Source organism: Pholis gunnellus, assembly GCF_910591455.1.
Source record: "Pholis gunnellus genome assembly, chromosome: 23".
NCBI lineage: Eukaryota > Metazoa > Chordata > Actinopteri > Perciformes > Pholidae > Pholis > Pholis gunnellus.
In genome coordinates this window covers 6538526-6553402 of record NC_136550.1, presented here as the reverse complement: position 1 = coordinate 6553402, position 14877 = coordinate 6538526, and the positions used below count along the sequence as shown (strand labels likewise).

The following is a 14877-nucleotide window of genomic DNA, read 5'->3' as shown; positions in this document are numbered from 1 at the left end:
AAAGAGACACACAAAGTAATTTAAAAATGTAGAGATTCAGCCAAGAGTTCAACCAATAAAAACAAACAGATTTCCAGTTTGCCGTCACACAGTAACAGAACTATAATGATCCCATAGTTGTGGTGGAGTAGACGGTGATCTGCTGTGTGATCCTGTTGGGTTGCATAGTCGGTTTTCTTTAATAATCTGTAGCCAGCTTTGACTTATTGGACCCTGAGTTTTCTTTGTCTGGTCTCAGGTCTAACTTAGAGCTGCCAATCTGGTCCCGAGCTTTTCCCGGCCCTCTCAAATAGTTTGACATTTTGAGAAATAAGCTTTCTTTCCGAGAGGTAGATTATCAGATCTCCATCAAACGTGTCGTATCTTGTTCGTTTAAAAACGTACACAAACAGAAGTGTAAAAAGGACAATTTGTTGTGTGAGGTGTTAACTATTGCTGGAACTACTTCTTGACAAACATTTCATCAAACTTTCCTGTGTTTCTGCCGAAAACAAACGCACTTTGTGCATTTCTGCTTGTATTCATATTTAACGAATAAGATTTAAGTTGCTCATTGGTACGTTTTAGAGGCGTATTTGCTTCACTTTTCCCCCAGCGTCCAGTCTTTATGCTACACTATCGAACACTGACTTCTCCTAACTTTCGGAAAGAAAGCATGCAAGTGTATTTCCGAACTATTAAACTATTCCTTAAAGACTCCAGGCGCAAGAAAGCTTTGATTTAACGGATTGAAATCTGGGCCAATTGTATGATTTAGCAACAGGACACAACGCATTACGTCCCAGAACTGGAAAGAGGGGCAACAAAGGTTTGTGCTACGAAATCTCAATAAATGCACTGAACGCACTTGTATGAGAAAACCAAAGTGCAGCTATTGATTCTGAGTTTGTTTGGTGGTGGTGGTGGGGGGGGGGGGGGGACAGATTTGAAGCAGCATTGTGCGGATGGTTGACGAGCTCAGAGGGTAAAAACCTCTAAATGAGTTCTGAGAAGAGAGACAAAACGGACAAAGACTATGTAAAAGTTTGGTTCAGCTTCATTCAAATATACATCTTAACTGCCATGCTCACACACACACACACACACACACACACACACACACACACATACATACAGTCTTCCAAATATGCCAGAAACCAACAACAACAAAATCTCACACAGTTTTAAAAAAATAGCGAAAAGTTCTTTGTACACTTACACATCACAACTGGTAACATGTTTCCCAAACCCTGACGCACAACACTCAGTCCCAAACGTAATATTGTAAGCATCAAGCTACAGAGTGCTTTTTTATAAAAACGCATGATCACAGTAGATTAAATTAAATGGCTCCTTTTTTTTTTCAAATAAATTAAAACGGTAACAAAATCACCTTCAGTACAAACAATCGGTGCAGGACTTCAACACCTTTTGCTCCAGAGTGTTGACTACAGCAGCTGTTCTCTGACATAAATAAATAAAAAGGGGATCTACAAACACTTGTGGGTGAAAACCTCTCCTGAACCCACCAACACACACACACACACACACACACACACACACACACAGCTCATTGCCTCACCTGCTGCACCACATAAGTGACTGGAAAGATGAGCCAACAAGTGACTTCCTTGTAAAAAACACAGGAAAAGAACCTTAAAAGATGTCATTGTTTACGAACTCTTTAGCTCAGTAATCCACGCTTTAGCTATCGTTACTTGTCCCCAGTGCTCGGCCGAAACGCCTCTTCGCTGATTCAGCAGAATCTGAAGAGTTTAAACTTTTCTCGCGCACTGCAGTGAGGTGATTTTGAGGTCTGACTTTGAGGAAGGAGTACAGCAGGTAGAGGTGAAAAAAAGGGGTCTTTGAAATATTTCAGCGAGACCGGCCGGGGCGGTGAAACCCGAGACGCAGAGAAGAACAGCAAAGACTATGACGAGAGCACTCAATGTTCTTTTTTCCTTCTCTCGGGGGTACTATGAGGAAAAAGAAGGGATCGCTCTCCCAGGATTCATTGTGGCTGGTTGTGGGAGGATGGTACAAAGGGGTTTTTACAGAGAAAGAGAGACAAAGGGAGGCTGAAGAGAAGGCGAGCAGCAATTTGATAAGAGATTGTGTCTCTTGTCGTCTACTTTACAGAAGTTTTTTTTTTGTTTTCCTCCAGATGAGCGGCTTCAGAACTTCTTGGGACCCCAGGCGGACGCTTGCTTCGGGGCCACGCTGGTCCCAAACGTGGGGAAATCCTCGGCGCTGCTCATGTCAGGAGCCTGGAAGAAACAGATGAACTGCACTAAATACCTGGACGCATCTGCATCGTCACTTTTCACCTGATTAAGATTCAGTAAGAGATAAATACAGTAAAGGATCATTGTATCTCCTTTGGACCACTATCCCTAAAACAAAACAAAAAAACAACATGTCCTACCTTGTTCCCGGCAGCGTTCCAGGGGGCGTCCCGCACAACAAAGCCCTTAGCCGGACCCCCGCTGCCATCATCAGCTCCTGCTCCTCCTCCCCCTCCATAGCGAGATGGAGGCTTCATGTAAGCTGCCAACGTCTCCGTCTCTGTCACGCTGAGCATCTGAGAGAGGTGGAGAAAGGATGGAGGGGAGAGGAGGAGACAATTGCTCTTCAAACTGCCTTCAAACCCAATGAACTTCTTTTACACTTTCTAGCTGTAGGGCCAGGAGAGAAAACACAGAGTTTATACATTTTGCGCGATTACTCACATATTCCTCCTCCAAGTTGAGCAGGTGGTCGATGGCGTTGTCGACAGTCTCAGGAAGGCCCGTCACCGTCACTTTGTCGGGCTCGTCGGAGCCGGGCTGAGGGAACCGGATATCTACCTGAACACAAGAACAAGAGGAGAACAGGTTAAAATAGAGAGGAAACCAACAACATATAATAAAACCAATCAAAACGTTTCCCCTCCGTCATCAGAGTAAAAATGCAACTGTGTGTAAAAAAATCCCAAACCAACAGCGAACCTTGAACTCCTCCATCAGCTTGCGGATGGCTTTGCCGCGGGCTCCGATGATGCGGGCGTGGGTCCTCGGGTCCAGGTGAACGTCCTGGCTCACCATCTCCTGCCATTCGGCCACCAGCTGCCGGATGGCTTGACTCGCCTCCTCCGCGTTACGCTCGTACCCCAAGATCACGATCAGATCCTGGAGGAATGAGAAGTGTGCATCAACAGCTCAAGATAAAGACTTGAAGGCCATCGTAGTTCGGGGTGAGAAGAGGGATGTTCAGTTGGCTTCAATTAAGTGGAAAAAAGCAATATGAAATGTTTTTTTTATCATCACACACACACACACACACACACACACACACACACACACCTGCTGCTCGTCTCCTTTGTCGGGGAACTGGATGCTGACGTCGTGGTCTTTCCTGATCTGAGAGATGACCGCCCCTTTGCGGCCGATGATCTTGGGATGAAACTTTGGATCTACAGACATGGTCACCTTGAAACTACGCAGGGCCTGAAAGGAGACGGAGCAGCAAAGACCTCAAACATTTTCATGATGATAAGATCAATCATGTGGGAGACAGGAAATGCTGTCTTGTGTGTGTGTGTGTGTGTGTGTGTGTACGTACCCTGTCAGCCTGCTCAGCCTGCAGTTCTTTGACTCTGTCGAGCAGACCCTGTTTGGCTCGCTCCATGTTGGCTACCAGGCCCGTCACCTTGATCACATCCAGCTGCTTCTCTGGCTGCGGCACCCAGATGTTCACCTGCACACGAAAAAAAAAACCACGCACACAAAATGCAGTCAACTAGAGATGCCTTTTCTTTTCAAAGATATCCCCTTAATTACACTCCAACATTTTCATCAACATAGCTACTTAAATGCATCGTTAACCTGCAGTATGAAAGGTCACATGGCCAGAAGGTGGCACCATTGAGTGAAAGCTAACCTCGTACTCCTCCATCATCTTCCTGATGCCGCTGCCCTTCTGGCCGATGATGTAGCGATGCAGCTCGTAAGACACTTCGACGTCCTCCGTTATGGGCACCAGCGCCTGAAGGAGAAAGCAGCGACAGCGATTATTATCGAGTAAATGGATGACGATAGAGAGCATAAAAGAATGGACGGTATAATGTCTGTAATTAAAGTACCAGTGCTGCCTACCAGCAGGGCGGCTTTCGCCAGTTCACATTTCTCCACACGCCCAGCGATGGTGATGATGTCACACTTGCGGGCAACAAACTCCGCCTCTGGGCTGACCTCACCGTTTTCCTGTGGCGGAGCCTCCTGACCTGCAGTTTCACATCAGATATAACGCATTAAAAGCCATTTTTTTGCCTTTTTTCCTGTGTAAACATATAACTTTGGAGTCAGTAACCCTCCACATTATGGATTCAAGTATATAAACCAGATGTCATAATGCCTGTACTCAGAGAGCACTAGTTTCTTATTGTTCTGCTTTCTTTGTGGTGGCAACGTATTTAACAACACTGTTAGTATCGTAGCTGCACTTCTCTTGTGTGTTACGCTTCTGACCTGCAGCGCTGTCTTCTCTCTCTGGGAACTTTATTTGGACCTCGTGCTCCCTGGTGATCAGCTGGATGCGGCAACCTTTCGGCCCCATGATGGCTCGGTGGTAGCGCTGAGGGATGGCCACCTCCACGCTCACCTGGGACTCCTGCTCGAGAGAGAGAGAGAGAGAGGGGGAGAGAGGGGGAGGAAGACGGGAGACAGCTGGGTAACAACGGCACCGACGGCAAAAACAAAGACACATCACGAGCTCGGGAGGATTGCTTCCATTGCATATTTATTCTGGGCAAATACACAGGAGAAATGTTAGCAAATAGTTTTGTAAGGAACTCTTACCAGGTCCTCGATGATCTCCTGGATGCGCTTCTTGGCGGCCTCCACACAGTCCTTGGCCCCCTTCAGAGTGACCCGCTGACTGTTTGCTCCCGTGCGGGGGAAGCTCACGGCTACGCCGCCGTACTCCTCCGCCAGCTCCCGCAGCACCTGGCCTCTCCGACACACAAAGTGCCGGTGGTGGCGAACGTCCACCACCATGTTGTCCTCCACCACGTCGTCCTGGAGAGGGAGACGACAGGACGGGGAGTGAGCGGAAGGCACTCCAGCACAGAAAAAGGGGGACGGTTAAGAATAGAACACTTGTCAAACAGTGTCGCAATTACCAGGTTTTTGACGAGACATTCCAGCTCCTTCTGTGCCTGACGAACGGCTTCCTCCTTCCCCACAATGGTGATCAGTTCCTGCTCGGTGTCATCCGGCGACGGGAAGATGATGCGGGCCCCCGTCTTGTCCCGCACGCGACGAATGTTGGCCCCTCCGCGGCCGATCAGGAATTTATGGTACTCTGGTTTCGCCTGAAGCTCGGCGGTGAAGTTGTTGACTTGCTGAGGAGGGCAAAGAACAGGAAAGGGATGTCAGTATTTCACCTCTCTCCTCTTCCTCTCTCTGGTTTACTCACTTCTCTCTCATTTTGAAGTCACCTCTTTGTGTTCATTAACTCTTTGTGGCCATTCGTCAAACTCTGTCTTTCCACACCCACCTTCTCTTCAGCCAGCTGCAGCAGCTGTTTCTTGGCCTTCTCCACCTCCCCGACAGGCCCTCTGATGGTGACCTTGTCCGAGCCGGAGCCCTCGGAGGGGAAATGGATGTGGACGCCGCCGCAGTCCTCCATGATGGAGCGCACGAGGCAGCCCTTGGAGCCGATCAGAGAGTTGTGCAGCCTGGCAGGGATGGCGACCTCTGTCTCCTTAATATTGGCCTGAAGAGATGAAGAGAGAAATGTGAGCCGGGGAGATGACATTTTGACTTTCTGATGTTTTTCTCTGGAGCATCCACGCGGGCTTCTTTGGATAGTCCACCATGGTGTCCGCCATACTCTTCCCTGCTAACTCTGTCGCTATGGTCTGTAACCTCTTTCTACCCCTTTAGCTATGGCTGGTAGACGTAAAACGCATCACCAGTGCGACAGCGTGGGAAAATCGCTACAGAAACCACAACTGCAGTACACCGCGGAAGCAGAGAGTTTTTCCCTTGCAACGACAATCAGCATCGTGTGAACTTGTTTGGCAAGGGCTCAAATGTAACATACGTTCATCTATATGTTAAAGTCCTTCACTCCAGCTTGAAATTTGGGTCCGAAAGTTACATTTTAGGTTGTAATTACTATTATTTAGTCATTTTCTGCCTTTACTAGAAAGCAATGGTGGAAAAAAAGGCAGGAAATGAGGCAGACAGAGATGCAACATAGGTACCCGGTCCAATTCAAACCACGACGTTGCGGCTAACGGTTGGCCTCTCTTTCCGGAGCTTTAAACCACATCCTACGCTCATCATCTGATGAGGAAGAATGCAAGATACGACTGAAAGCTCAGGTAAATGCTGGGAAGTACACCTTGAAAAAGTATGAAAACAAAAAACGGGATTTTAGGATTTTACTAAAATGTGTTTCTGACCAAAAACATTCCCTGCAGCTCTCACCAGTTCTCTCTGGATGGCGAGGATTCGATCTCTGGCTGCTTCACAGTAGCTCTTCTTGCCCGTGATGAGGATCATCTCAGAGTTGCTGTTCTCTGTCGGCAGGTCGATCTTGGTGTTGGTCTCTTCGCGGATCTGTTGGCGTCAACAACATCTGTTATTTTCTGCCTTTAACATAATGAAACATTTATTCTGGCAACAGTCTAAATACAGATTTGAGCAAAAATGTACAGGTTTCAATACAGGTCAACGTTACAAATCACTACCAAGTCTCACCTTTTTGATGTTGGCGCCGCCCTTACCAATTATGTTTTTGTGAAACTGCTTGAAGATGGGAACAGAGAGCGAGAAGCTGTTCTCAATCTGGAAGAGAAGAGAAAAAAAAGAAAAAGCTGCCGTGAAGTCAAGTCTAGAGAGACGGAGACAAAGATGGAACAAGCTGGATCAAGATGGGTCGTACCAGGTCCGCGATGATTTTCTGGAGGAACTTTCCACATTTCTCCACCTCGTTCTTCGGCCCTCTCAGCTGGACGATGTCGCTCTTCTGCGACGGGTCGGGGAAATTGATAATGACCTAGAAGCGGATGAGATAATACTTTAACTGGGTTAAAAACTAATCATTTCATAACGATGAAGGGCGAGATGAAGGGCAGTAAGGGTCGGAGAAAATGTTCACCTCCGGGAACTTGTCTCGAACTTCTTTAATCTTTTCTCCCTTCTGCCCGATGATTGTCCGATGGAACTTCTGCTCCACGATCAGGTCTTTGGTGCGCTCGTTTTCCTGGAAATTGGGAAAAAAGTAAAAAGTGTGAGCAGGCCACTTTGTAGTCTGTGTACAGAGCTTTTTTGGGAGGGGGGGGTTATGCCGACCAGCAGGATGAATGAACCAACTCTCACCATCCTCTGGACCATCTCAATGAGCTCTCTGCGTGCCAGCTGGACACCTTTCGGGTCTCCTTCGATCCGGACCAGGCCACTTCGTTCAGAGTCTTGGGGGATTCGTACCGACACCTTGTACTGCTCCTTGATCCGATTGACTGCCGTGAAGGGACGGATGGTGTGACAGAGGGGTGAAAAAAATTCATCAAACAAGTCATTTGCAGAAGATGTGACACTCCTGACTAAAAGAATAAAACCCCAAAAGTGGTTAAATGTACTGAGTCAGTGGCTTCAAAAAAACTGCAAATGAAAAGGCTGGCATTTGAACCCTGAACCCCAGAGGTGTTGATGTTTCTTTTCTGCTGAGGTCAGCTGAACAGAAGTGTACTCACTGTTGGCTCCGTTCTTTCCGATGAGGTGTCTGTGGAAACGCTGATCTATGATGACTTCAGTGTAGTCCATCCTCACCAGCTGGACGCAGAGGGGCAGAGGGAGATTTGTCACTATATGTGTTCCCTGAGCTGCAGCACCAAACAAATCGGTTTCTATTTTGTCTCTGTTTGTCTTTATTCTAAGAGTAATAGGAGGGAACTTCCAACAGCAATGCTTCATGTCATTTTGGGTAAAATGTGAACCACCTTGAAATGAATTAAATAAGAAATATCGGGAGCATTTGACTGTGTTTTGAGCCATTTTACTAATTACTAATTATAAATTAGTGATTAACACTGCTCCTCTTCTTGTATTAAATATCCCATGTTTCTCATTGTTGATTAATCTGTAAATTATTTTCTCAATCATCTGATTCATGCTTTAATCTTCTTTTGTTCTTCTTAAAAAAGGTGAAAAATTCACATCACAATTTCCTAAAGCCCAAGGTGACTTCTTCACAATGATATAAAAACACAGAAAAGAAGTAAATCCTCACATTTAAACAGCATCTAGTGACTGATCGATTAGTTGACTGATCATTTCAGCTCTAATCATAAATACAGATGTATATGAAGCTTCCTGTACAATGTGTGTGTGTGTGCGTGTGTGTGTGTGCGAGTACTCACCAGGTCCTTGATGATCTCTTGTATCTGGGCCTGAGCCTGTTCCACCTCCTCTGTTGGCCCCTCCAGGCTGATGCGCTCCTCACCATCAGTAAACTCTATGTGAACCTGCACACACACACACACACACACACACACACACACACACACACACACACACACACACACACACACACACACACACACACACACACACACACACACACACACACACACACACACACACACACACACACACACACAATATGAAGTGTGACTTCTCCTGACCCGCCCAGTGTTGACTCACCCGAGTGTCGGTCTATGTTACCAGTGTCCTCTGCCATGCTGCTGTCACTTCTACATTTCCCCTTCCTTCTTCACCTCCTATATAGTATGCACAAGTGACGACCCCCCTCCTCCCATATACTAGGTGTCCCTGTTGCTTGTGGTTGTCTGTTGCAGGTGCTTTCACTACCACACACACACCCATACATGCACTTCACGACTGACAACCGGTACCTACACGTTGCATCGTTTCATTTATATTTGTGGCAAATAAATAGCTGTTATGAGCAGCCGGCTCGCTCGTCTTCCTGTTTTGTTGCGGTCTCTGGGGCTCTGACAACAATTCACCCGTCATTTATGTAGCAGCAGACAGTTTCATCCCTGGTTTCTGACTCCGATCATCTCTCTCTCCTCCTTACCCGCGGTAGCTGCTGTGTGATCCGCCCGATGTTCTGTCCTTTCTTGCCGATGATGAAGCGATGCAGCCAGGCCGGAGCGGTCACCTCCACCACCATCACACTCTTCGCCTGCACGGGGGGGGGGGAAGTTCAATTAAAATACAATTTGCATTCACAACCTCACTGAAATCTCTCTAAATAGCTGGCTGGAAATTAGAGCTGCACCAGCACATTTTATATTGACAATGGATCACGTGACTACATGTAATGTGAGAGGGGTGGCTAGTGTGACGCACAGATAAGCATCATGCACTCTCCATCTACCCTCTCCTCTCCTCACCTTTGCGTACACCTGTGTGAGCGCCGGCCCCAGCTTGTCAGGCTCCCCTCTGAGGATGATGGTCTCTGAGCCGGAGTCCAGAGGAGGCATCTCCACGGACACCCCCGTGGTCTCCAGGATCTCCTGCAGGGTGTTGCCCTTTGGACCTATAATGTACTTATGCTGAGACTTCTTCACCTCCACGGAGATGGTGGTGGTCTTCCTCTTCTGCAGGGTGGAGGGGGGGAGGGGGGAAGGTTAGAATTGACGAGCGAGTTGCGTGGAAAAGAAGACGGCCGTGAGAGGAAGGACAGCGGGAGGAAGTGGGTAAATTGAGGGGCACAGTGAGGGATGGATGGGACCACAAGAGGAGACAGAAAGAGGAAGGACGGGCAGAAAACAGGAAGGACGGAGCCGATGAAAATTGTAATGAGTGAGACGTGTCAGGAAGAAAAAAAAGCAGCAAGAGAATATATTTGTTTTTGCCTCTCACGCATATACACTAAATGACATTAGCATTCTCATCCTGTTGTTCTCTGGTCAAATCCAATTTTCTCTCCACATTATCTCCGGCCTGCCTATCGCCAGCATTCATCTGGCACACACACACACACACACACACACACACACACACACACACACACACACACACACACACACACACACACACACACACACACACACACACACACACACACACACACCTCCATCGTGTGTGGTAGAAAATAAAACAACAGCACTGTTGTAAACAACGATAAAACCTCCTTATTCCAACGACACATACATAAATAGATTTAAAAAACTGATTCAAATAGCAGCAAAAGAGAATTTTCTCTTCTTTTTTTTTATCAAACACACCTTGTCGTCGTAGATGGCTCGGATGCGGCTGAGCGCCAGGGCGACCGCCTCCTTCTCCCCGGTGATGACGATCTCGTCCTTGGGCAGGCTGGGCGGGGGGATGCTGATGCGGGCGCCCGTCTCCTGGCTCAGCTCCTGCACCAGCCGGTTGTGGGCGCCGGCGATGAAGGGGTGGAAGGCCTTCTCCAGGGAGACACGCTCCACGGCACGCTTGTCCTGTTGAGCAGGTGAGGGGAAGAAGGGGGGGGGTATAGGCGTATCATGAGCATAGATTTATACGTTAACCTTCAACATCTTCCGGTTCTTCACGGATCCCTTCAGACCCCGTCAGCTCACCTGTTCAGCAGAGATCAGAAGGATTTCGTGGCGGGCCTTCTCGATGCCTTCCTTGGTGCCAGTGATGCGGATGTTGGCGCTGGGGTCGTCGGGACGCGGAATAGCAATCTTGGTGGCGGTCTTCAGCTCCAGGTCCTGCAGCTTTTCGCCGTTCTTACCGATGACAAAGCGATGGTGCTCCTTGGGGATGGCGACCGTAGCCGAGGCCTGGGAGGAGCGGGAGAAACGTTTTACTGGCAAAAAAACGAAACTTCTCTCATTAGCATTATGTCGATCTTTCTTAAAAGTTAGGGGTCAGACATATCCGTAAAAATATAGAATTGTTGATGCAGCAGCTGCGGTTTCGACATTTCCATGATATTAGAATATCAATTCTCTAGTTTACCACGGACCCTAATTATCAGTAACAATGGAATATTTTGAGTTCTCAGCGGGTAAACAAAAACAAAAGAATCTAACCTTGCGGAGAGGACGGATTGTTTTTCTGCACTATTGTATCAATAACTGCAGTTCAGCTATGCGGGTGGGTCTCAGTGCACCAATTGAAGTGGAAATCAGCATTGTTTACTGCTGAAGCCCAGAAACGCCACCGTCGGGAGCTGACGGCTATTTTTCAGCTTCAACTTTTTTGTCCTGCACCGGCCGGCCTGCACAGATAAAACTAACTCTCCTATATCATTTTTGCGAGGAAGTAAAAAAAAACAGCAAACGCCAATAAAAGTAACAGATGTGATATTTTTAGTGTCTCATCAAAACCTCCGGTCCCATTCATCAAGTTTAAGTGACGCCAGTCGTTTTTCTGCCTCAAAGAAACATCTGTTACTCGGTGGCATTTCTCCAATCGCATTCACCATGAAGACAAAACCCCTTTTTATATTTCAGTCCCTCGAAGATAGACTTGCTGAGGTTCCAAAACACAGGAATGTACAATCCCTAAAAACACCCCCCACCATGCACTAAGTACCCCGCAAACCCAACAGTTTAAACACATAAACAAAAAGGTGAATTTACCTGCGTTTGCAGGCGAGCTACGATTTCCTTGCGAGCCTTCATGACAGACTCCAGTTTGCCGGTGACCATGATGGACAGGCCCTGGTCTTTGGCCAGCGACAGCTCAATGTGAGCCCCCGTCCGCTGCATGATGTCCAGGCACACTTTGGCCTCCTCGCCCTCCCCGAACTGGCTGTTGTCCTTGTAGCGACGCTCCTCCAGGGGCACGTGGAACACCTGCGCACAGAGCAGGCGAGGAGGGTCAAATTTAGACTTGTGTGTATAATGTTGCCTGTTGGTGTATGTAGTCAGTGGCTGCCTGACCTGGGTGATGACAGAGGCTTTGATGGGCCTGATCTTGCCCCCCCACGCTGAAGCTGGCTCCCCAGTCTTTTCCCCTGGGGCCCCCTTCTCCGGCAGCGGAGGGAAGGCCTCCAGGTAGGTGGGGATGTAGGCCTCGTCCTCCGGGACGCAGCCTGGCAAAGGAGAGACGAAAGATAAATAAGGCAAAGACGAAGGTAAGGAGGGAGAACGAAAAACAGAATGCATGGATGGAAGGATAGAGGAGGAGTATTTTAAATGAAGGAGAGATAGTAAGTTAGTTCATCTGTGTAGATCTGAGGTGAACGCCTTCTAACAAAAAGTCAAAAACAGGGAAAAGGATGACAGGTATGATATTACCTGACATGTCCTGGTCCTTGAGGCCACTGCGATGCTCCGCAAAGCTTTCCGGGGTCAACACTGCCACTGAGCTCATAGTTCAAGACGTATTCCGCTTTTCCACTTAAAAGAGAGAGGTGTGAAGGATGGAGTGAACACAAAAAATGAAGAAGAAATCAAACCTTAGAATCTATTGAGGGGGGAAATGTTTCTGATGAAGTTTCATTGTGAAGGAATAACTGGACGATCCAACTGCAGAGAGCCATCAGATATGCAGAAACCTGTTTCTCTTACATCGCTCTCCCTCCCTACTCTTGATTGTATATTCTCCAGGGTTGCTTTCCCACAAGCCCCGGGAGATCTACTTCACCGCACCCGATGCTGCACTTTACACCTGAGATGCTCCAATCAACACTCTGCATGCCTCAGACAAACACACGGTGCCACGAAGCCTCCGGGACAAGGCGATCACAAGTCAGACACCGGGAGTCTAAAAACAACTGCTGCTGACATTTCAACTCACGACATCTTGTCAACAGCGGACGCTCGCAGAACACAGAGATGGTGATTTAGGGTCGATATTACATTTTATGGCTGGGAGCAGCCATAAAATAAAAAATCATTTAAATGCTAAAAACGACACGTTTATGAGAACTTCATAAAACCTGCTCTTTAATTAAGTTAAGAGGGGAAATCAGGTTTTGTCTCTTACGTCGCTTACTCGAATTTCTGGTTTGTACCTTTAAGATAAAGTCATGATCTAAGATTATGGGAATCACTCATTTTTACGTGATATTTTTTTGCTTTAATATCTTCGACAACCGAGATGTTGTTCTCGCTCATGAACGGGGATGCGAATCCATCCCCTCGCTGTGTGATGTCACCGTTTGCTCCCAGTTAGTAATTTGATCTTAACTGTCATGTGAAACGTGACCGTGCTGGTAAAGACACCGCTAAGTTACCCCTTCTAAAATATAAAAGTAAACATGTGTAAGAACCGATCGAACAACGGCAGCTTGTGTATTGTATAATAATATTGTACAAAGTGAGGCCAGGCTTACCTGCAAAAGGTCAATTGCCAGAGAGTCCGTCCAGTTAGCGGCTACCGTAGGCGCTTCAGTGTGAGTGTCTGTTTCAGCTCCTGGGTGCACAAGACGGAAGAAAAAAAAGGAAGAGTGAAAGCGAACACTGTAAATCGAAAACAGGTATATATATATATATATATACGGCACGGAGGCTGGGTTATTACTGTGAACACCCACACTGCACTGCACCTTACACCGTGTGGGTCTGATTCACTCTCCTACTCTCTCCTCCCCTCCCACATCTCGCTGCCCATCGCTTACAGTTTGACAGAATCAATGGCCCAGGAAACACGAACCGGGACTCTGTACTGTATTTGGTAAACAACAACAAAAACATGACGCCCCTCTTTTTTTTTTTAAATACGCTGTCTTTACAGTTTGAAGTTTTGGAAAATGTGTATAAAATGTGGAATATGTCCATTTGATGGAATTGTGCAGCTCATAAACAGATGGTGAATTAGCTCCACCTGAACCAAATACTACAGTAAAACGTACAGTAAAGTAAGTAGTAACAAGATACTTACACATTAATGCAGCAATATTAATTAATGCAATTATAACTTTAAGTAACTGATTGAGATCATTGTCTCACATAATGAATAATTGTACTTCCTAATTAATGCTATTAATTCTAAGGTACATTTTAAAAAATCATAATACAATTTTGAACGCAGCACTTTAAACTGAATTATTTTACATTAAGGTATCGCTACTTTTATTTAAGTAACGTTTCTAATATGTTTTAACGGGATAAATAATCATAATTAAACTGCCAGAAAGCGAGACATTTTAACGTAAAGGAACAAAGAGTGGCTCGATGCAACACAGTTTAACGCGAACTTAGCAGCGGCTGTGACTAAAATAAATAAATGCCACTGCTGCCTATTCTCTAAGGATAAATAAGAAATATAACGTGAGACGGTGAGATGAATCCCAACCGTGCACCGTGCACAGACGCATCTCTCTGTAGCCGACTATCGGGTGTATTTCCAGCTTGAAGATGCGCTGCACGGCTGGTCCCGTTAGCTTCGCAGGCTACGTTAACCTCTGCAAACATAGGGGAACAAATGCAAAAGGCTTGCGTTAGCCGAGAGGTCGCTACGCTAAGCTAGCACGGCGCTCCGACCTCAGCCGGGGATGATTAAGCGCAAGGACTTTCTGATAATCGGCTAAAAAAACAAGCCAGGCGCACAGAGAACCAGCTCCAGCTCCGGAGGCGCTAACCTTGCAAAATAGCTTCTCGTTGTGGTCGGACCGGCTTCGTGCACAGAGTCCGAGTCCGTCCACGGTGCTCACGTGTTAGATAAACAAACGAAACATTGAAATAAATACAGAATTCCTACCTTTCAGAGAGAAAAATATAGCAGAGGATGTGTGTCTGACAGGTGATGGTGTAAACACAGATGTGATTGGTCTAGGAGCATTTCCTCTGCCGGCGGAGGGATACCGGCATGCACTGCGACTCACCGAGTATAAAGCAAATGCCGCAGTATCTTTGCGCAACAGGAGCATCCAGCTTAAGTAGACCCGCTCGATTTTATATTTCACTCTACCCACTGTGCTGTTGTTTTGAGGTGTAAAAGA

At 46.9% G+C, this 14877-nt stretch overlaps 1 protein-coding gene across 5 annotated transcripts; it reads right to left on the bottom strand.

Moving 5' to 3' along the window:
• Window positions 1-2153: 2153 nt before the first annotated feature.
• On the bottom strand, window positions 2154-12305 carry hdlbpb (high density lipoprotein binding protein b; the record flags this gene model as incomplete). 5 transcript variants are annotated; one of them, XM_079184365.1, is made up of 26 exons in its annotated part: window positions 2154-2246; window positions 2405-2560; window positions 2709-2825; window positions 2967-3146; window positions 3321-3464; window positions 3580-3714; window positions 3898-4002; window positions 4113-4240; window positions 4440-4626; window positions 4815-5033; window positions 5138-5359; window positions 5515-5733; window positions 6453-6584; window positions 6726-6812; window positions 6910-7023; window positions 7126-7230; window positions 7347-7486; window positions 7721-7799; window positions 8387-8491; window positions 9067-9174; window positions 9386-9592; window positions 10223-10438; window positions 10559-10765; window positions 11570-11785; window positions 11873-12024; window positions 12230-12305. In XM_079184365.1, 26 exons carry the CDS (start codon window positions 12303-12305, stop codon window positions 2154-2156), a joined length of 3849 nt encoding a protein of 1282 aa, XP_079040491.1. The 5 variants fall into 5 exon arrangements, with proteins under 5 accessions (XP_079040491.1, XP_079040495.1, XP_079040493.1 ...); XM_079184369.1 differs by having other exon boundaries at window positions 4113-4203; window positions 4460-4626; XM_079184367.1 differs by having other exon boundaries at window positions 2154-2249; window positions 4476-4626.
• Between the last annotated feature and the right edge of the window lie 2572 nt (window positions 12306-14877).